Below are 22,229 nucleotides of genomic sequence, written 5' to 3'. Positions count from 1 at the left end.
GACACACCGTCCGCATTAGCTGGGATGGCTCCCCTTTCCGCGCGTTTGATTGTAATTTAATGATGCAAACATAAAATATTGCTCCCGAATTCGGCACCCATCTATGGGGCTTTAGCGTTGCTGCTACTCGCTCTCACACCGACCCTTTAGCACGGTGCTATGTTAGAAGCATTCTGCAATGCGTTTCGTTCTCGCCCTTCCCCATGAGCATTCTTCGCTGGCGCGATTCGTTTGTGAATGCAAAATGGCTTATGCGATTGGATGCAGCCTGTAGCACCACGAAACGGTGCAAGGCGCACGCGAGGTGTTAAACGTTATCCGGCGGACTGAATCGAGTCTGTCGAAAACTTCGGAACCCACCGTCGGGGAGTTACGGACTTTTCAGCTCATGCTGACACGTCGGAAAGCTTGTCGCGTAACTGCGCTTGCAACGCTCGAACCAGCACGATGTAATCCGATCCGGCAGCAATTACTCTGCCCCATGCGATGCAACTGCAATTAACGAGCACGTAGTTTAATGTGCACGGGTACCTCGCCCACCAGCGCCCGTGTTCAATATTTGCTGGAATTTGATCGCTGCAGCAGGTACGCGTATGGGTTCTCGGTACGCGAGCGCATCCAGTGGCAGAATGGTCGCCTGCACAATTTGCCCCCCATGCAACCGATACATAATTGTGGCGTTTTGATGTTTAACTATAACGATGCTAAATCAACATATTATCGAGCAGCGCAATAACGCGCCAAGGACTTTGGCGGCGCGCACGATTTGGTAAGCAATATTTTAGCGTTTCACATTTACGAACCGTTTACGTAGCGGGGGACCAACGAGGTGGGAAAGAGTGTCGATTTCACCGATGAAAATTGTGAGTCGTCGGTGAGCAATCGCATACACCAGTTCTATCCAGTAATTAGTTATTGATCGGGCAAATGAAATGCAGTGTTACTACTGGGGCAGACCGAGCGAAGGTTTGCTCGAGTTTTGTCGTCCCAAAATGTCCCTAAAGCAGTTGGTTTGTTTCGTTTGCGTTGCGTTTGACCTCAAAAGAGCTTGCTTTTTTGTGCGTGTGTGTGTGCTGGATCTCATGAAGCACCTCCCCACCGGGAAACAGAAAAGCTTTTAGTCAGTTTTTGTTTCGCCTTTTTTCTGAGTCTGTGTAACGTTCAGCAAATCACAAAGAAATAAATCAGCTCCACAATATACCACCACTCAACCTACTTTCGACCGAGCAACCTCCAACTGCAACTGCACCGGAAGCTGCAATTTGTTCATTTGCCGGCAGGTCCGAGTTCATTCCGGGTGCTCGGCATTGCCACTGAATCGCGCGAGAGAACATCTTCGCCCGAAATCTGCTCACCGCCCGAGAGTGAGTGACTCATGAGTGAGAGTCAATGCGGCTCTGCTGGAGTGCTCCGCTCAAAGGACATCCGTACAGCCGCTGGTAGTCGTTCGGAGTGTTCGGTTGTGTGCGGTCGTATGTGCGGTTCCGGGTGTCGCCGGTAAACACAATTTCAAATTTAGGACACCCTGTGGGCACAGTGTCGCGTCGGATCGTGTCCCGGAACTGTGGTTGAATGTTGGGTGCGTCGGCGTAAGTTTGGTTGGGTCTATAAAAGGTGTAATAAAAGTTAATACCTACACACACACACACTCAAGCGTGTTCGTGTTTTAGTAAATCTGGCATGTGTGTATTTGTGTGTCTGTGCTGTCCAGTGGGGAGCCGTTTCGACCGTATCTTTCACGTGCGTTTTTATGGTTCGAATCAACTGTTTTAACCTTTGCCAAATCCCTTAAGACCAATCCGGAAGAAGGGGGCAGAACCGGGCGAGCTCCGAAGCGGCGCCAAGTGCACAACATTTCCGATCCGTGCGCCGAGTGATTGATGAGTTTTCAACTTCGCTACCATAAGGCGTCAAATTGTGCGGAAACTGTTCGGCAACGTGCGGACCCTCGGCAAAGGAAAACGGGGCCAGAAAGCTTGGCTTGTGTTTCGCGCAGTAGCTTGAGCAGCATCAGCATCCGCTGCCTTGGCCACACCGCGTGTGCCGAGTTATGGATGTAATGGATTATTCACGCTTCACATAGAACGTCTCCATCTTACGACTTATGAAAATAAAACAGAATCGCTGTTTGTGGCAGAATCCCATCGCCAGTGGTGTTGCTGCTGCTGCTACTGCTGCCGTTTGTTGTTTTTATTTGTCAGCTTTCTAACGGCCTGAGTGCGACCATCATCGGAACGGTGCTGAAGCGTGCGAAAGGCGAAAGGTACCGGTGAAGGTGAAAGTATGGCGTTTGCTTCCCCGTGTGCTGATGTGTGTGGTTGTTTGTGCGATACGAAGGTAGAAAAGTTGGCGAATGGAGTGTCATAAATTAAAGTTAGCTTCACGCTTCGCCCAGGTGAGCTACACGCCAGTGACTGGTATACCGTGTGCGATATGGTGCGCGTGTGTGTTAAATCATGATGTGATCGTCTGCCAGAACACACCACATGGTGTCAGGGTTAAAACGTGTAGCACGAAACAGGAGTGAACAAAGCAAAAAAAAAAGAAAGAAATGAAAGCCTTTTGCAACGATGTAATAATTCCAGTCACTTGGTGGTTGAAAAATTGCTATTGAAACAGGTGCGAGCCATTCGTATGGTTGCCGGTGATGAGCTTTGATAAGTGGTCGGTGGTTGGTTTTAAGCGCTGTGCTCAAACAGACGTGTCGATGGTGAAGGGGAAGCGTGTAGGGTGAGCGGTGCGGATAACATGTCAACCGAGTATAATAGGAGGACACATTGATGGATAGCAAAATGTTGCACGTTATTATTGGATTTATCGTTATTGTTCAACAGGCTGCGGGAGATGACCTAGGTAAGATAACACAATTAACCCTGCTTGATAGGCATTGTTTCAAGCGAACAGGGTAGGGTCTATTCATTTTGACAGCATAGATTGTAACCATCGTTAAACCCTATAGGTATTTTGAACATTTTGAATCGTAAATTAATTAAATTCCATACAATGTAATTAGGATACTTGTGCATGGTAACATTTCGAACGAGAATTTTGAACAAACAAAAAATAAACCAAACCAAACCACAATTTATTGATATGTAAACTTTTTCAAGATAGCATTGTAATAGACAATAAAATGACGTAATACTTCCTGGAAATCATTTTACATTGCTTTATCTTGCATTTCACTAACATTTATTATGTTTATACTTAAGTAGAAGTTTGTGAAAATTCAAAATATGACTTTTTAACATATGAATAGTAAGAGAATAGTTTTAAATTAATGGTTAATAAACACGTCGCAACAAGTTAAACTGACACTAAAGGTCAGATCGTAGCTTGGAGCACCACTTTGAAACGGTTTTTTTTATGTTATACAATTGTACTACTTTTTGTACTGCTCAACAACCGTTACCGGCCAATGCCTGCCTGTACCTCACTACTTGTGGGTTTGGGTCCTACGTATGGCGGCACGGTCCATTTGGGGCTTGAACCCATGAAAGGCATGTTGTTAAGTCGTACGAGTTGACGACTGTACTACGAGACTGGCTAATTGTACTACAATTTACTTTAAATAAAACGATCAGTATGAACAAGACTAAATCGATTCAATCAAGTTGTGTTTTCGATACCAAATTTTATATGTTTTCACAAATTATTTAAAATCAATCAAAATTATTATTTTCAGATATTTTTTATTATCAAATGTAGAATGCATTGATCATTGCTCAAAAAAAAACCTTGCTTACTACATTTTTGAAGTATTGTAGGTTAGGAAAAGAATTGTTCAGGGCCGAAATGGTTAATTAATTTAATCTTTTATTTGTGTGGTTAAGATGGACAAGATTTTTTTTATTTGGTTTAGTTTTAACCTAAAAATCTTATTTCGAATGAATTATAATATTTTGCCTCAACACAACACAAAACAAAACAAAACAACCCCGATAACTCGTCCAAAACTGCCAATGAGTCGATCGTTTGCATGGGAGAGGGGATTAAAAAGACAACTGTACGCTTCATATTTTAACAACCACGTTCTGTGAAACGGTTCAACCTTGCCGAGATAAGGTAGGGACTTTGCCAAATGCCAGCTGTGCGTTCGATTGATCATTGGCAAGCATATTGAAACATAGGACCCAGGAGCATTACACACTGCCAATGGTTCGTTTTCTAGGGATAGCCTCGTTAATCATGATATCGAACGACAGGAGCGGAATGCGAAATGGTATCGGAAATGAAAGATAGGATATCGTTTACCGAGCGCGCTCGTTTTGCCATTTCCTCTCCTTCGTTTCGCAGTATCCGTTTCCTCCGCCAAATTCTCGCTCTCGATGTTTTTTTTTCACTTTTTCCACGATCCTCATCGATCCCTCACGCATTCATCTACGCGTGCATCGAAGCATGATGGAGTGGTTTGATATTTTATCGCCACCACCTTACCACTGGCAGCGCGAACACTGTTTCACCCTATGAAATAATAACGGGCGGCCAAATGGGAGCCGCGGGAGGGAAATAGGAATGGAGAAATGGATTGAAAGATTGAATATTACACCGCAAACAGGCGCACGATTGTGTATGCGTGTATGTGTGCGTGGATGTGTGGTAAAAGCTGTTTCCGGTACGGAAGCACGCTTCCACCCCGTAAGCTGTCACATTGGCCCGGCACAATTGCATTATTGATGATGTATTGAAGCTCGTTAGAACATTTTTCGAAACACTTACCGCGACGATAAGATATTTTTCTCTCGTCCTGCTCGCTCTTCCGCTTCATAAAACAACGAGTCCCGCGCCAGGGACACGCTGCCTTCGCAAGGTCATGTTTCCAACTGGTTTGGCGCCGGCATCGGGTGGGACGGCACGGTGGCGGTGTGTGCGGTCGTCTGTTTGCAGAAAGTGATGATGATAAGGAGCGATTAGCAGGTCAAACAATCGGTACATGGGTGTGGTGTGTGAGATGGAGTCTTTTCTTCTTCGCTTGTTTGTTTTGCCTCCTACAGCATAGTTACCGTGGCCGAGATATGTTTATGGTACTAATGTTGCGTTTCCACTGCAATATTCCACGTAAGCCCGACCAGCCGGGGCAAACCGCTACATTTACTGGTTTGCCATTTGTGTCACGAGCGTATTTAGCTTGTTTATTTGTTTGCATCATTCTTCTGCGTCATGGTTTGTTAGTGAAGTTCGTCCCGGGAAAAATGTACGGCTTTCACCACAAACGCGATACGTGTACGGAGAATCGTGTTCTTGCTACAGGGATGGTTCAGTCCATACACGGTGACATGAGCTGGCACACATACGAACACACACACACACACACACACACACACACACACACACACATACACGCGACATCAACAGTGGTACAATAAAATGACGATCCAGTGTCATTGCCGACGATGGGATGGAGTGACCCCAAAGAGGCGGAAGACAATCGGGATGACGATGGCTCGTAAACATGATACGGCATAGGTAATGTTCCTGATGGTATCTCGTTTGTCCGCTGATGGATCGTGTTGACAAGGATCGTATCAAAATATCAATCAAAATGTAGCTACTCGCGCGAGCCGCAGCAAAACAAGGCAAATCCCTGCCCTGATCGTATTACGCGGGACGCGTGGCGACGGTTTTTGTGATGAAATAAATTGGCCCACCCCAGGCCGCTGGCGGACTGGGTTTCGCGGAAACGGGCCTAATTTTACAAGCCCTGGTAATTGAATGCGACACCGAATCTCGGCGGAGCGCCCAATTTGGCGAATTTCCTCTTTTCAATCACCGGATCCCCGATCGAACGCACGCTCGGTTCGTCCGGAGAGTGTTCGAGAATGTGGCAGGATCCGGCTCAATGGGAGGCGGAAAAGATGCTGAATGGCCAGTAGCCGTACGGTCATTATTCAATTACCATCGGTACCACACTATGACCGTATGACATCAATGTTGGTTCGTTTGGAAGCAGAAAAACATATTTTTCTCATTAGGAAGTTGATGCGTGCTACTTCGCATTTACCGCCCTCCAACACCCCATCCGCTTCGGGTAAGCTTCGGGTGAAAAGTAACAGCGACTTTTGTTCAACTTTTCAGTCCCTTCGCACACGGCTAGCGAATTGCTTTTGCCGAAAGCTGGAGCACGCTCGCCCACTCCCCTGTCTCATCAGTCCCTTGTTTCACGCGGCCATAAATCATCTTCGCATTCGCAGTTGAGCATCGTCGCCTGTAGTGCGCTCGCCGCAGGCCTAATGTCATTTCCAGTGGTCTTGATTGCATAATAATAATATATTCATCTAACTTGTTCCCATCGGTTTAGTTGCGTTTTTGAGCGGGCAAGAGGGAACGCTTTTCGGTATGGCAGTAAACAGGAACAGGAAAAAAGTGTAAATATTTGAAAAGTTTTCCCCGCACTTTGCACGATTGCACGACCTGCCCCTCGTGTCGGGCCAGCATGCCAATTCCACGTGCTAGGGGGAGGGATTTGGCGAAAGTTAGTACACCGGCACTAGACAGGCTCGACCACAAGCTTGCCAGCGGGGGATAGGCTAGGGCGTAAAATAAATATAATATATTGCTCGTGCGAAGCTACAACGTCACCGTACCGTGCTTCCGGCGGCTTCGTGACCCGAAGACGCACTCCACTTCACTCCTAACGACAGTAAAATATGCGCACTCTCGGACGGCGAACAACTTAAAGTGGGATGAAAAATTCATAGACCACCATTTGCCAACACGCCCGGGATCGTTAGGGCAGGTTTTGATCGATTGGTAGCAGCGCTAGCAACAGCGACGGGCCAATCTGGATGCCGTTACCGATCGTTATTTAACGATGGACGGAAAAGTTTTTCAATTGTTCATTGTTTAAGCGTGGGGTACCGGCCAATGAATGGTGATCGGATTTTGGAGTACGCGGGGTTTTGATGCAAACCTCTCTGGTATATGTGAGCCTTCAATAAAGGTGATTTAATTGTATGCTGTGCAAGAAAGGAACAGCATCCTATTTACGGGTGTTTTGTAAACTGTTTAGCAAACATTTAGTTCCTGTGACATGATTTTATTTGCTGCTTTTGAAGTGTTCTGAACTTGGTAGTATGAATTGGCTTCTAAACTTATTCGATCATCTCATTTTGTTTGAATGATTTCTTTTTTTAATCTTAAATGAAATTTTCAATTTTTTTATTGGAGCAACGACCTTTGTTTTCCTGAATCACTAACAAACGATTGGCTATCAATGACATATTTGATTACAGATAGCAGTTAGTTAGTACTACGTATGGCGAACACGCTATTTACGGGACTTGAATCAGAGAATTGATGTTTGGCGTCTCAAATTATGTCAATCCTTTATATGAAAAATACATATCGACATAACGAGAGTTTTCGAAACACAAATGTTCAATCCTATAATAATGGTATATCCCAAACCATAACGCATATGACAGGGATCGGAAAAGTACGATTCTCTTTTAAAACTATCAGGCATTTCGAACATATATGTTTGCTTATCTTACCAAGAAGACTTCAATGGAAGTACCTCGGTATTTTTATAAAATGCAGCCCAGTATGCTAGAAAGTTTGCAAAAACCTTTCAAATAGGATAATAAATTGCTTCGACTTATACTACAACACATGATACAAAATCTCTCATCAAATAAGGCATTTTTTAAGCCTTCATTTGAAAGTTGGCATTTAAAATTATATATTCTTTTTGTTATTTTCTTAGAATTTTTTTTCTTTATTATGATTGCAATTTCGTGCCTAGTCTTTTAAGTAGCCTAAAAACAATAATGTTATTCCCAAGTGCAAAACAATGCACAGGAAAAGTTAAAACTGAGAAGTTTAGGTGGCAAGATACTTAAGAATATTTGGGCTTTTCCGATGTCTTTTTACCATAGTTGGTACATTGATATTAAGTATAGCCAGCAGATCTTCAGGGTTTTTAAAGTTCATCAATATTTTTACCAGAAATACATTTGGATTATTTCTGCGTCGATATTTTTAATACTAGATTCTGAACATTAAGCACCGTGTATGGTACGGATCATCGTACCAGGGCATGTCGTTTAAAAGAAAGCGAGAATACTTTATTTGAACTGACTTGGGCTTATTAATACAGACAGTATATAGAAAATGAATATGAGCACCCTACAATAGAATAACACAGAACAAGTACAGAACAGACACTTTATAAAAGCGAACATTTAATGTGAAGAAAGTGTATATTTTTCAATAAAGAGGCCTTTTCCGTTGTAAGTTCGTAGGCTGAAATTTCAGCCTGTCTGCTGTTTGCATTGTATGGCAGTTTTCGAGCAACTATCTAAGTGGGTATAATATACAGGTGGGCTTAACCCAAGGTGTATGAATTTAGAAGGCTGATTTTTATCGCTTCTGCTTCTGAATGAAGATTTTAAAAGTGTTTTGAGTATTTGTCAAGCCTCAAGAAAGCTTGTTTGAACAACAGTTTTCACCCATTCTGTTAAAAAGTGATATTCAAATTTGGTTTTAAAAAACATACTATGAGACCACCTGGACTACGTATACTTTGATTCCAGATTCCACCACGTGATCTCTTTAATGCACCTTGGGTTAAATGTAAACAACACCGTGATTTTGAGCAGGTACTCGAATCTAATTCTAGCTTTGAGGCTAGGATAATCTAGACTGAAAATTGCAGGCTAGTTTTTTTGTGTGGTTTTGTATGGAGTGTTTACATAATTTCAGCCTGCAACTGTCAATCTCCATACAAAAAACTGACTAGAATCGTGAATGGCCCCAAAAACAGAAAAAAATTAACACAATTTCGTAGATTTAGACTAAAATGAGAGCCAGAAATGAAATAGGATCAGAATTACTGAAAATAAATTGCTATCACATGTAAAGTTATTTTTAGCCACTCCGTTTACATTAAGTATAAATTTATTTTTTATATATTTATCCTCGAATCAACAGTTTATTAATAAATAAACTTTTAAATATCACTGTTCTTCTTCACCTTTCGAAGTGAAAATTTTGCTCATAAATTTCAACCGTTTTTATGTAAAATATTGCTCCAGAATGTTAGCTTTTTTTTCATCGTTTCCATCATATTCCTAAAGCTGCACCATCACAACAAAGACCATAAACATTATCCAATTTTATCTTCTATTCATGCTTGTGACTTCTTTGCAGGGCTTCTGTCTAGCACGCTGCGTGCGTTCCGTACAATTTGTTGCGACGATGAGCTGCTCACTCTGTCGTGCCCGATCGGTACCAGCATTTCCGTGGAGCTCGTTCAGTATGGAGCGAAAGGTAGGTGATCTGCACGCGTTACGTGTCTTATCGTGCAAATGGTAGACAAGAATATACCGTACATCAGGTGCATTCCAATCACGATAGGTGATCAACTTTAATCACTTTGTCGATGACTTTTTTTTGTCCTTATCACTGAACGCAACGAATGCTCCACTCTGTCCAACCAGAAAGCAACGATACGCTCCAGTGCGCGTACAGCGAGCTGGACAGCTCCTATTACGTGCCCGAGCCGACTCCGCCCGCCCTAAGTACGATTGACTTCTCGGTGCCGGTCCCAGTAAATACAACGACCGTTACGCCCACGGCAACGATGGCAAGCACCGAGCCGGCTACGAACGATACGCTGACCACGGTGGAGCGTCCGAAAGACAAATGCACCCCCCTTTATGTACTGCAGGTATGTAATATGAACACTTTTCCTACCACTGTTTTGCTGTCAGCTTACGGGAAATACCATCGACAACATACTAACCACCAATATCGGGTGAAAACACAGACCAGTACAGGCGACAAAATGCTGTCGAGAAACGAATCCACACACAAATGAAACACACATCGAAAAAAGAACGCACCCTACTCGGATGGACATTCTTCATCATTGAACACGTGTTACCCCTTTTCTCCCTCTCCATGCAGTACTCGATCCTGCAGACGGTCGTCGAAGCGTGTCAGAAGAAACGACGCTGTCGGATACAGGCCACACCGAAGAACTTTGCCACCGCACCCTGCCCCGGCATCCATCGTATGGTGGAGGTCAATCACAAATGTCGTCCATGTAAGTGATCGGCCACGCGTACAGTACCATTTGCTGGGGCCGTTACGCTGCTCAGCATCCCGCCAATGCCAGTCGTCCGAGAAATGGCATCGGTTTCGCGTTTGAACTTTCTTCGGTCGTTTCGCATTTCATGCAACTGAAAAATAAACCTGCTCTGCTTTTTCCTTCTCCCTCTCGCCCCATCCCCTTTTCGGCCAACGGAACATCGTCCGGACTTATCGGGCTGGACAGTCGAATTTCGCAGCCTGGTATCGTGCGAAAAGGACATCGTGCGGTTGACGTGCGGTCAGTACACCCGCATTGCGATTTACAGCGCCACCTACGGTCGAACCGCGTACGAAAGTTCGCACTGCTCGCAAACGGCCGCCTCAAAGGAGCAAAGTAAGTGATACAAAACTCTCCAACACACTCACACACATAGGTTGAACTTTCGAGAGAACCCTTATATCAATCAAACCTTTGACAGTTCACCCAATTTCAAACCATACCGATCTCATACTAAATGACCTCATTCTACCATTACATACACTCACAAACTGTTGCCAGCCTGTCTGTCCGAGCACACGAGCCTGACGCTGACGGAGATCTGCCAAGGTCGGCGCAAGTGCACGGTGGCGGTGGAAAGCTCCACCTTCGGCAACCCATGTCCGGAGAATATCCGGGTCTACCTGAAAGTAATCTACGCCTGTGGTAAGTGTCCCTAGGTGAAGCCGTTTGAAATGTGAGCCCGCCAGTGGTTTCTTTGTGCCCGAAACTGATTTCACAAAACTTTGTCATGGTTCGTGCTCTTCACGCGCGCCCCAACGCAAACAAAACTTCGAAAACTCCACCAGTCTCGAGGAACGTGTTCCGTGAGCGGTACATCACACCGCTGGAGGATGACGAACAGGACGAGCGGCCGTACGAGTCGAACGAGCTGTACGATGAGGAGCTGACGCCGGCACCGAACCAGATCGAGGGCTCGGCCATCGGCAAGGGTGTCAGCACCAACCACAACAAGTACGCCGGCAGCAGTGGTGAGTCGGCGGTCAAGGCGGAAAATATAGTCACATTCAACAAGGACGGTAAGTTGCGCACGATGAGCTTTTGCGGCACACTGCCAAACCGTCTGAAGCGTGCTGCTGACTCACGCTCGTTACCATCACAAATTAACGCTCTGCCTTTGGTTTGCATGCGGTGCGGCCGGGCTGCTCCTTTACGACCACCAGCCGGCACCGACAGCTCCGCTGGAAGTGACTACTCTTCGCTGCTCGATGACGGACACCTGCTGATTGTCAGTGTCGCGGTACTGTTCTTCTGCTGCGTCTGCCTGTCGTTCGGGGCGCTGGTCGCGTACAAGATGAAGCTGTTCCAGTCGGGCAACAATCGGTGCATCAAGGCGTCCGAGTCTACGGACAGCCATTCGACACCGTCCAGCTACCGGGGACCGAGCGAGGACTTCGATCTGGTCGAATGCATGCCGGACACGATGGACGCCATGGCGGTGAAGGCGGCTGAGGTGAGCCTGATCAAATGTTTGTCTCGCTTGGGTGTGTTCGGTGGATTGAGTACGCAAACTGTTGCCTGTGGGTAGGGTTTATTTTGCATAGGCAACTTTTGTGAAAGGCCCAGCAGTAGTAGTACTTGATTGTGTGCGTAATTGGTTATCTTCTTGGTAGAGTATAATGATATGCGAGCTGAAAGATACTTCACGTACGGCTAGAAGCATATTGATTATATTAGAGGTATTTTTAAAACTATTTTCACGGAAAACCCATGAATGTATCAATAGTGGTGCAATTGTACCCTGCCTATTTTTATGCATACACTGAAATTTTGGTATCCTCAAAAATTAAATCATTTAAAGCAATTAAATTTAAATTAATTCTAGCAAAAAAACAATAATTGCAAAGTTTGAAAAGCATAAGTAGCGTTAAAAACATGAATTTCCGTGAGAAACAAGTTCAAATAGGATTTTTTTGCAATTAGTTGCAACTCGGCATCTTTAAAATAGAGTATATATTCAACAGTGAAACACTTTTATGTTGAATGGCTTAAAGCAAGTATGTAAATGAAAACACCGTTACTCCCAATGGACACCTAGATACACTTCTTGAACTGAAACTCATTGCATTATTCGAATGAATTTCATATGCATTCCATCACTTGAAATCGTGTCCTAATCGTATTACAACATGCGCCAACTCAACCACATTCATTTGCATAGCAAACGTGTTATTTAAACACTTTAAGGACACTTATACCTTCTATCGTGAAATATTCACCACTCATACGTTCGGGCCTATCTTTGCCCAGGCTTACGTTGGTGCTGTTGGCATAAATCAAGCTTACCGTATTTGCGAGCCTCTATCACACCGATCGTACGTCATACCGGCCCGACAGTGCACACAATTCAATTGCACCTGGGACGTAGGCTGGCTCTCGCCGGGCAATCTTACTTTGCATCGGCCCTGTACGTTCGTTGCTGTCCTTTGTCCCATTTGTAGCCCGATACATCGTCATTGCAGTATACTGTGTGCGTGTTCGGTTTGTTGGTAGAGCAAAAGAAATCGCCTTCGTTTTCGATTGGTTCCCCATCTCCCCTCTTCTCTCCTTCCCGAGCCTTATCGCTAATTCTACTGTTCCGCATGTGTGCACGTGTGTCGGTGTGTGTGTGGGATTGTCATTTTTTCTGTTTGATTTTTCTTTCGCACTGCAGCAACCGCCGCCACCGCAAACGATCGTGCAACCGGTCGTCGCATCCGCACCGGTCGCTCACCATTCAACCATCCTGCCGGCGTTCAAGTTTGCCGAGCCGCGCGGCGGAAGTCTGTCGCAAATATCGACCACCATGTTCATCCTGCCGAACTACCTAATGGCGGGCCCGCTGCCCGGCACCCTGTCAAACCGGCGCCCCAAGGATGCCCAGGGCTCAGCACTGCAATCGGGTGACAATCTCACCATCACACTCGCCACCACCGACATCCCCGGCAGCAGCAGCAGCAACAACAACGGTAACACCCCGCCCATAACAAGCAAGATGGAGGCGCCCAGCCCGGTGTACTATTCGCAACATCTGCAGCCCCACCATCACCACCAGCAGCAGCAGCAGCAGCACGTGCCGTACGGTGTGAGCACCTCCTGTGGCCAGTGCACGACGCTCGGATGGCAGCCGGTATCCGGTGGTGTTATTGGTGGTGGCACAGCTGCCGGCCCGATCTATGGTGGAAAGCTGCTGCCGGTGGAAAACGCGCCCAGTGCCACCACGAGCAAAACGTCACACCCGTATCATCGCAATCAATCATTAAAATCGTCTGCCGGTGAGCCGGAAGGTCGTCCGGATGAAGGGCCAGCAGCTGAAGGAGGCACCGGTGCGGCAGACGGGGGACTGCGGCTGGTGGGACCGGGGACTACCCTAACACAGTCGCATCCTTTTTTATGGCTGGGCTTGAAAATCGGGCTGATGTAAAGCTGTAGGGTAAAGCTGTCAAGATCGACCTGTGCGATAGTTTATCGTGCAGCGTTTTAAACCTTATTGGCGGTGCCTCAAACGGTGGCACCCTGTCCCATTTTGCCTCGGTTTCGTCATCTTTCAGACCCGAACCCATTCGGTTTGGCCCTTCCGCCTGGACCTCCGTTCATGCCGTTACACCCGACACCACTGTAGATACTTTACAAACGTACCACTAAAAAGTAGATACCCTCATCCTTTGGATTTTTTTTGTATTGTTTTTTTTCTTTCTCGCTTCCCCTTTTTTACTAACGCCAGCTTGACAGCTTTACCCGTAAGCACACCCGTAACAACTTTATCGGCGATTTGTCGCAATGAAACGTAACGAAGCCGGAATCGAATCTTGGTTTCGCCAAACACAGCCTAGGGATTGCTAGGTAAATGGAACGGAAGAGAGAAGAAGAGAAGGCAAGTCAAACGAAACCAAATAACGTAACGCTAGAGATATAGTAACAAATTGTGAATTTTACCGAGGCGCTTGTACAAATTGCTCACCCTCCTCCGGTCCCCGGGAAGTACCGAGGCTTCGTTCGACGGAATTTTTTAGATTGTGAAAAGCGTTGTGAAACTGTGCCGCTGGCATGAGAGGAGCGCTATGTGCAGCGCGTGCAAGCAGCGGATGGAACCAGTTGACGTGCAGCCTGATTAGTTATCGGCAATACAATTCCGCAACATACACGGGCTCATGGCTCTATCATATAGAGCAATCAGCAATCTGAAATGCCCGGCATTTGTGAGGAGATTTGGTCGTTTCTTTTATTTCGTTTGAACGCAGAGTTGTTGAGTGAAAAACTGCTCTTCCATAAAGTTGATTTAGGATTTCCCAGAGCGTCGAAATGTAAAAAAATGGCCCACGAAAAACTCATTTTATATTATTTGTTCCTAGTCTAGTGAAGTCGTAAATGTAAAAGAAAACGTGAGCACATCTAGTGTAAATATACAACTTAAATCACTGTTCAACGAACTGGCGCATGTTTTGCTTTCTTGTAAATGGCATTTTAACTTTCCTTTCCAATTAGCTTCCCTACGGCGCTGTGGTAAGTATGGCCAATAGGAAACATTGTATTAAACAGTTTACTTTTTTTTATACCTTTCCCCGGACACTGTAGTTAAGGCCGCTCTAGCGACACCATCGTCAGATGCTGTGGCTTCATGAGCTGTTGGTACTTTTTGCTTTTTCAATTCCAGCTGCAGCAAAATAGTTCATTAAGCCAAAGTGCTTTTAAGCGAATGACCTAATTAGTACGGCACACGACAAAACACGATGGTGCCATAATGATGCTGCATTCAATTACGGAAGATGTAGAATGTAACATTGCAGTTTCTTAAGCATCCAACAGGGTTGAAATAAAAATTGCAAACTTGCGTAATTAATTGGACTTAATCAAACGATGCCGCTTACCGAACATTCACATCAAGCGTTCCCTAGCGGCATGCTTTCACATACCTCATCCACCTCATCGTTGCAATCGTTTCGTTCGGCGTCCTGTATCCTTTCTGTCAAATGCCGTACCTAACCGTACTAGATAACACTTCAACGGCACTGGCAGCTGGAAACAACATTACGTCTAGCGCTGCAGACCGTTTTTCCTGGTTCACATTTCAACAACGCCGGTGCCACCGTCACCGTTATCGCATTCTTCACAGGAAACAGCCTTTTTGCACCCTTCTGTCATCGCTGGTATGTAAGAGCCAGACCAACAACTAACCAGCTGCACGCGTCCAGTTTGTCGGTGCGTGGAGCATCAAAGCTGCTTACATTTTAGCTGTCGTATCGCGCGTGCATTCACGTGCTCGATGGGCGCCAGTGTGGCTTGACAGCATGTGGCGAAGTGTGTGATGATTTTTTTTGTTTGTATTTATACTACTATTGTACAATGGCGCAATGGGATAAAAAAGCGCTCTGAGTGATTGTATTTTTGCAATCATGAAACTCCATCACCAGGATAGGTTGGTAGCTACGATACGGCGTTTCTGAACACAGGCGGGTTTTAACACAGAAGTTGTTTCGTAGTAACGTTCTCTGTGGTTTTATGAGCATGTCAGTTTTTAAATGGCTTCGAAACGATGGCCGTCTATTAGGGGTTTCAAAACATTCATTTCGTAACACTGTAGATTTTAATGTAGCTGTACATTTTGTTCATCATGCTACATGTATTGTACAACAAGAAAAAAAAAGATTTATAGTAACGTGTTTTAAAACAACTTCACAGAAAAAGGATTATTTCCCGTTAGAAAAAAAGTAAAGTTCATGCAAATAAAATATAGACTCAGGTGAGATGAAAGCATTCCTTCGTATACAACTATGACGATTAACGATGGAAGTATTTCTATGTACTTCATATAAATTACATTTTAGAAAATCCATACCAAAACCACCCATAACTTGTTTACAACTTGTATCTGGTTATTGCTAAGATAATAATCAAGTATGCTTAATTTTGAAGGAGTAATACATAAATGAATATATATATTATTAAATGCTGTGCATTAAACATCTATACAAATTCTAATTTGATCTATAAAATAATCTATAAAATTCATTGATTTGATGAATAATTTAGATGTCCTGCAAATCTTAACATCTGTTGATTATTTTACGTAAGCAAATGAATTTCTTTAAATGTTCCAATGAAAAATAAAGATAAATTGAAAACGTAACCGAAAAACAGGCTCAGGGCTGCAACTGTTTGTTCAACTGTTTGTTTTAAGCTCTCTTCTAATGATATCCTCAGATATGAAGCCTAATGCATCGCTCACTTTACCAAATCGCTCTCCAAAACCATCAAAGATAAAAATGGCGCTCTCCCTACGTGCTTTCAACCAGTTTCGGATAGGGAAGTAAACAATACCACTGCTAATGGAACTTCATTCTTTCGTCAAACATTTCGCATCCTCCAGCAACCATCCCTTCCATCAATTTGGCACGCGGTGCTACCAGTATGTATGCGACAGAGTAAATGTTGTGTGTCGAAAAGCTGAAGTGTAGCCACAAACACATGTCCCCGCAAGGATTAGTGCCGGATGTGTGACTAGCCAAGCGCAAAGCCCATCAGAAAAACAAAACACAAAACACAAAAAAAAAAAACCAACCCAAGTCACGTTGTCTCCCAATGCGCTGGTGGGTGATTTCACTGCTCAGTGGCCAACCTAGCTATGGTGGGGTTATTTAGACAACATCCATTTGGCCCTTGCGCTCTGGGATCGTAACGGCTCTCCAAATCGCCGGCTTCCGTAGAACACCCACCGAGCACAAGGACACATTATGAGTGTGTTTAATTCTTCCTCGCTTCCATTACAGCAAATCAACGTCCGGCATAAATGGACGCGGCACATGAACGGGCCAGCAAACTTCCGCTATCAGCTGAACAAATAACAAGCGCCTCACACTGAACGAGCATTGGTAGGAGCGCAATGCGCATTGCTGGCTATTGTCTTCGATTTCTAGTGTGGTTTGTGCTTGGTGTGCCTTTAAAGTGCCTCCCTCACAGACTGCAAATTGATAAGCTGGTGGTGGTTAAAGTTGGTTTAGCTGAAAAATGGAATTATTTCTACCGTGTATGTTGTTCGATGAATGAGACAGAGAGAGAGCGAGAGAGAAAGAGAGAGAGAAAGAGAGAGAGAGAGACAGGGAGAGAGAGAGGAAGCGCGAGAATTGTAGTGCCAAAGAAGTCTTTTGATCCAAAAGAACAGAAAAGGGCGATGAAAGGGACAGCATGCAGGTAATTTCCTGTCATTAGACAAATCCGGCACAACGTAATCAGTAGCAGTAGCAGTTCCTGTTCAGCCTTTGGGCGCTTATCGGCTACATCCGTTTTGGGGTTTCGGTAAAATCCTTTCCCTGAAGGCTTGCGGAGAAAACCGGCCTGTAGCCAGTCTGCACTCGAGTCGTTTCATTACTTGCTCTGCGTCCGTTTGTGCACATGCTAATATGTGCGTATGAAGCAGTGAGCACTAACGCACTAAGCTAGAATAGCCAGAAATGTACATCGGATTTGGTCTTGTTAATATCGTGCTGATAATCGCATTAACTGGAACTTGCGTCGTTGTTCGAACAAATCAACGAAAGTTAGGCACGGTTTCCGAAAGATATTCCAAGAATTTTGCGTTATTAGAATTTCGATGGTTTCTGATTCATTAATTTAATACAACAAAAATCATTCTGGTGGTGAAATAATACCGCAAATTGTTGAAATAATGCCGCGGTGGAAAAATAAGCATTGCCCGACTTCATTTGATTGTTAAGGAGTAATGGCAAAGTCGTATCGTTCCAATCAGAATATAACGCTTAAAAATGATAAAAAATGAAACCCTTTTTCTACATTTGTAGTTATTAGTTATACACAGATGAACGTTGCTAGAACGCTACAAATAGTTTCAACAGTATAAAGCAGCTATGTTGTTTTTATATAATATTATATGATACAAAAATCTAATCGTTAGCAGTTCCTTTCATTTCATATTAAGATGACATTAATGTTTCACCACTAAAAACTGTATAAACTGTAATCCGAAAATAATTTTCTTAAATCTAAGTAACGTATTTCTAAAAGAAATTTTCAGGATTTATTTGTTATTTGGCCATATACCTCATATAATTTCAAAATTTGTACCAGCTAACAATATCTAGCCCACAAAATAATGACAATAATTGGCAGTGATTAAGAAGGTTGTTTATGCATGGCAGAATAGGAAATTTTATGCTGACATTGAGGTGATTTTAAATACCAATATTTTTGAGCTGACATTGATTATGAACAGCTTTTACGTACGCTAAAAACTTTCTTCCTGCCAATCTCCATAGAAATCCTTTTTTTATTATGGCGACTCAAAATCAGAGCAATAAGCTAACCTGTAGTTTATCTAGACACCTTGGTACTTGTAGCACATGGAAAGCTTGAAATCGTTTGAAACATCCTGTCAAAAGAAGCACGTGTTTGTGCTGATGTCTGATTTCAGTTGATTTCTATACGTTTTGTAGAAATGTACTATTCTAAACTGCAACCGTGACTAAGGAGAGGTTCGATCTGATACCTTCTCAAAACAATTTAAGCATTTGAAGGGATTGTTCTAACATACATTCATTATTTTCCATTATTTTTTTAATCGCTTATCAAAACAACAATGCGTACGAAATTGAATGCTCAACTTAAAAAAATACACATTTTTGTTTTTTTCTATAACTCGAACAGTAATTTTAATTGTTATCCTTTTTTTGCAAAAGTGCATAGAGAGATGATAGAGGAAAACGATCACCAGAATTATGGCAATGGATGGTCTAACAATAACTAAACTTTTGTTTTCTTTTTCTGTAGAGACTTTGTACCGATCGCGGCTTACATGTTGCCTGTGGGCCAACAGTTTGACATCTCTTGTATAGCACTTAAAGTCATTGAAATAAAAGTATATTTAATAATATTTAATAAATTTCGTTAAAATCGTTAAATTTTGGGACTTCACCTCTTCGGATACTTATCTCAGTGCAACTGATTGCTTTGCGCAAATAATGTCCATAATGTTTGATGCATACTGATTTCATTCCGATTCATTTTCCTCTCTTTTCTCACACAACCTCTTAAAGTTTTGCGCACATGGCATGCACTGAAGGTAGCTTCTCGCATATTACTTCACGCTCCCCAATCACAAAGCAACACAGAAAGGGCGTAACCAATGAAAAGGAGCAGCATTCGCTAGGCAAGTGTGGCTCGGGGCTAAAGCTTAATTTTAATTGCTTTTCCGTCAGTGATGCTGAAGTGTGTTAATTTATTAGCACAGTTTGTTTGGCAGCAGATTATTCTTTGCTTCAAGGTGCCCCGCTCGATGTCATGCTGCGCAGGTGTGATTCGGTACGCTGACGGCGTTCGCAGCAAACGAGTCGGGTGAGCGGGTAAACTGAAACGATGATGCCTTTACACATGAAGTGTTTGGATAGAAAGGTACAGTAGATGGAAAGGTACAGGCTGGTTTGCTCGTATCTTACAAACTGGTGCTGCTGATTACGTTGCATGACTTCATTCCGAGAGCGGCTGCGAGTGGTATTATGAATTTGACGACTGCAACGAGTGCTTTTGTTCTGGGAAGTACTCTTAAATGTGCGAAATACTTCAAGTCAACAAGGTTGATAAAGGAAAGAGTGTCAGAAGCGAAACAAAAACCTGTTTCATCTGTATTTATAGCTTTACCAAATATTTACATCAAACCAAGAAAGCGAAATGATCTAAAAATATCGCAATATTTCTTAGCTTTTTGTTAATTACCTTTAATTTACCGCCGAGTTGAAGCGTGACCTTCACCGTCTTTCAGATGTGTAAACAATTCGCCATGTTTTTCTTAGGGCAGCACGTACAGCTACAAATAAACATATTGAAATAATATTTTATTATCATGTTTATTATCAAATCATATTATAATATCGTGTTGATATCGATATTGTAGTTAAACACAACTTTCATATCGCGAGCTAGCCTTTTCAAACTAAGACGACCACGTGTTTACAAATCTTTATAGAACAACATCTATTGCAAAATCTTGCTGATTGCATAAAACATCGCAATATCACTTTTTAAGATATCTGTTTCTGACGCAGAAATGTACGATTTTGTAACACAAGTAAAACCCAACCATGCTTTACGAAACGGTTTCTCTTTTATTGTCTCAAAGCATCATCGAGAAAGTATTGCGTACTCAACAGAAACATCTCAGCACTTTGCCTTTGTGCGGCAACGCTAGGCCGTTGACGTTTTGAAAATCCAGCCCGCTCCTTTTCGGCGGGTTATGGCATACAATTATGATAGGATAGAATTCAATTTCCTACCACTGATGTTATCCATTTGCGAGCCGTCTCATACTCCGGCTCGTTCGACAGCGCCCAGAAGCTTCCTGTACAGGCAATACCGCAACATACATTTCTGCTCACCGTTCGGCTTATGAAACCGCTGGTACGATCTTGCTACAAGCAAAAAGTATGCGAAAACATTCTTGGGCAGGTTTTTCTTAAAAATATAAATTCCTCAGGAAATGGCTTTTTCGTTGTAGCCATCGGCACAAAACCCTCACCGGGCCTCCCGTGTGAGGGTAAAGTTGCTCCCGCCATGCTCAATTTTGGGATACCAGCCGACACAGAACGAGACAAAAAGAAAACTACACCACAAAAATCCAACAGCCAAACAAAGCGGCACAACCGATGGTGTTGTGTGTGAGTGTGTGTGTGTGTGTTGTGTTAGTGTTGTTTGTAGCAAAACCGCCATACGTGTTACTGGACGCGGTGTTTGTGTGCGCTATGTGTTTGTCTGTTTGGAAACGTAATCAAGAAACAATTGTACAGTGGCCAACTTTGATCAACAGTGCCGACCGACAGGGGAGGGGCCAGCTGCACTGTAGCAAAACACACACACACACGCGTATATAATGTTACAGCAACATACATGCGTACGCACACTTTTCGGTCACTTAGCAACTAGACGGTGGGATCTTCAATTTATATGCAAATACGCGCGGTCCTGGTGCTGGTAGTTCTTGCCGTTTTGTTCTGCCAGTTTTGTGAACATGAATCTTGTTCCACACTGGAGCAAACAATGAATATTGAATTTTTAAAGCAAAATACACGGGAAACGATGCGCTCATATATACACCGCATACATGCACAACATGGCATAGTGCTCTCAAAATGGAACATGATCGATCAGTTATTAAAATGTATTTATCGCAAATATTATAATTCACACAAAGATGCGCCGTAAACCTCATCGACATGTATTCATTTATTGGTTTATTCCATTATGTGTGTACATTTTTAGTTAGATCATTTTGATTCCCAAAAACCTGGCATTTTCTTGCAAACAAACGGCCTTGCAGCAGTCGATCCAATAAGCAAAGAGTGTTACAAAATCAAACCCGTGAACCATTATTCAAACTACACATAAAATATGGTCAAAGTTTTCAAACACATCTGTCCATCATGAACGTCAAAGCTTCATTTAGGATCATTGTTTGGTGTTTAATTTAAAAACAAACTTCGACGAAAAACTCGCCACATTTTTCCTTCCAGCCAGCTGCCGACTACCTTCAGTGTGCGCGTGGTGACAAATTCAGTCAATTAGAACGATAATTCATTCGCTTCATTAAAACTTGTAATTTCATCCGGAATGAATTCATTTCAAATTAATAATATCCTCACGAGGACATTTTGTGACAGTTGATGAGCCACGGTTTCGTGCCCGCCTTTCTTTCATTCACTGTCGCTTCAGCTCCTATCGCGCCGGCAAGATCTAGCACGCCCGCAAAGGACTGCCCATAAAGGAGAATAAAAGGAAACCTTACTCGCAACCTTCCATTGCCGTTTGCCCGGGTGAGATGAAGGAAACAAGTTAAAAGAGTGGCGAGAGAAAAAAAAGGAATAACACTGAAAGGGAAAAGAATACAGAATGGACCAAACCTTCAGTCCGAAACAAATGACAAATGGGGGTAGATATATCAGTGATGGAAAAGATTCACGTAAAATATTCCATTCCAAGCCATTCCATCTTTACCGGGCGGCTGTTAGCGTTTGCAAAAAAAAAGAAAGAGATGGCCCTGTAACGACTACAATGACCTAAGCATGGGACGCTTAATATCGCCCGTCATTTGAATGTTCTTAAAACGGGTCGGAACGCAATGGAGAAAAGAGTGAAGCCTTCGAATAAGCTCCCGAAA

At 43.5% G+C, this 22,229-nt stretch overlaps 1 protein-coding gene and 1 long non-coding RNA gene across 7 annotated transcripts; one reads left to right on the top strand and one right to left on the bottom strand.

The window, feature by feature from the left end:
• The first annotated feature begins 1,446 nt into the window (after positions 1 to 1,446).
• On the top strand, positions 1,447 to 14,498 carry LOC121589439. Of its 5 annotated transcripts, none has more exons than XM_041908376.1 (10): positions 1,447 to 1,497; positions 2,202 to 2,853; positions 9,151 to 9,270; positions 9,441 to 9,670; positions 9,910 to 10,048; positions 10,280 to 10,429; positions 10,595 to 10,738; positions 10,882 to 11,112; positions 11,257 to 11,546; positions 12,747 to 14,498. In XM_041908376.1, exons 2-10 carry the CDS (start codon positions 2,781 to 2,783, stop codon positions 13,494 to 13,496), a joined length of 2,127 nt encoding a protein of 708 aa, XP_041764310.1. In that variant the 5' UTR covers positions 1,447 to 1,497; positions 2,202 to 2,780; the 3' UTR covers positions 13,497 to 14,498. The 5 variants fall into 5 exon arrangements, with proteins under 5 accessions (XP_041764310.1, XP_041764311.1, XP_041764309.1 ...); XM_041908377.1 differs by having other exon boundaries at positions 1,450 to 1,589; positions 2,620 to 2,853; XM_041908375.1 differs by having other exon boundaries at positions 1,450 to 1,589.
• A 4,828-nt stretch (positions 14,499 to 19,326) lies between these two features.
• Positions 19,327 to 20,820, bottom strand: LOC121590237. Of its 2 annotated transcripts, none has more exons than XR_006004394.1 (3): positions 20,353 to 20,820; positions 19,796 to 19,886; positions 19,327 to 19,640 (listed from the first exon to the last, which is right to left on the bottom strand). It is a non-coding gene; the product is annotated as an uncharacterized LOC121590237 (long non-coding RNA). The 2 variants fall into 2 exon arrangements; XR_006004395.1 differs by having other exon boundaries at positions 19,327 to 19,623.
• Between the last annotated feature and the right edge of the window lie 1,409 nt (positions 20,821 to 22,229).

Source organism: Anopheles merus, chromosome 2R (genome assembly GCF_017562075.2).
Source record: "Anopheles merus strain MAF chromosome 2R, AmerM5.1, whole genome shotgun sequence".
NCBI lineage: Eukaryota > Metazoa > Arthropoda > Insecta > Diptera > Culicidae > Anopheles > Anopheles merus.
Note: the sequence above shows the minus strand (reverse complement) of the source record. Positions and strands in the feature narration are given on the sequence as shown.

What these genes read in the sequence shown, in the direction of transcription:
- LOC121589439 (XM_041908376.1), top strand. Translation starts at nt 2,781, where the DNA reads ATGGATAGCAAAATGTTGCACGTTATTATTGGATTTATCGTTATTGTT. An exon ending in CGTTCAGTATGGAGCGAAAG is followed by an intron (nt 9,271 to 9,440) that starts GTAGGTGATCTG and finishes CTGTCCAACCAG; the next exon opens with AAAGCAACGATACGCTCCAG. An exon ending in AGTCACATTCAACAAGGACG is followed by an intron (nt 11,113 to 11,256) that starts GTAAGTTGCGCA and finishes TACGACCACCAG; the next exon opens with CCGGCACCGACAGCTCCGCT.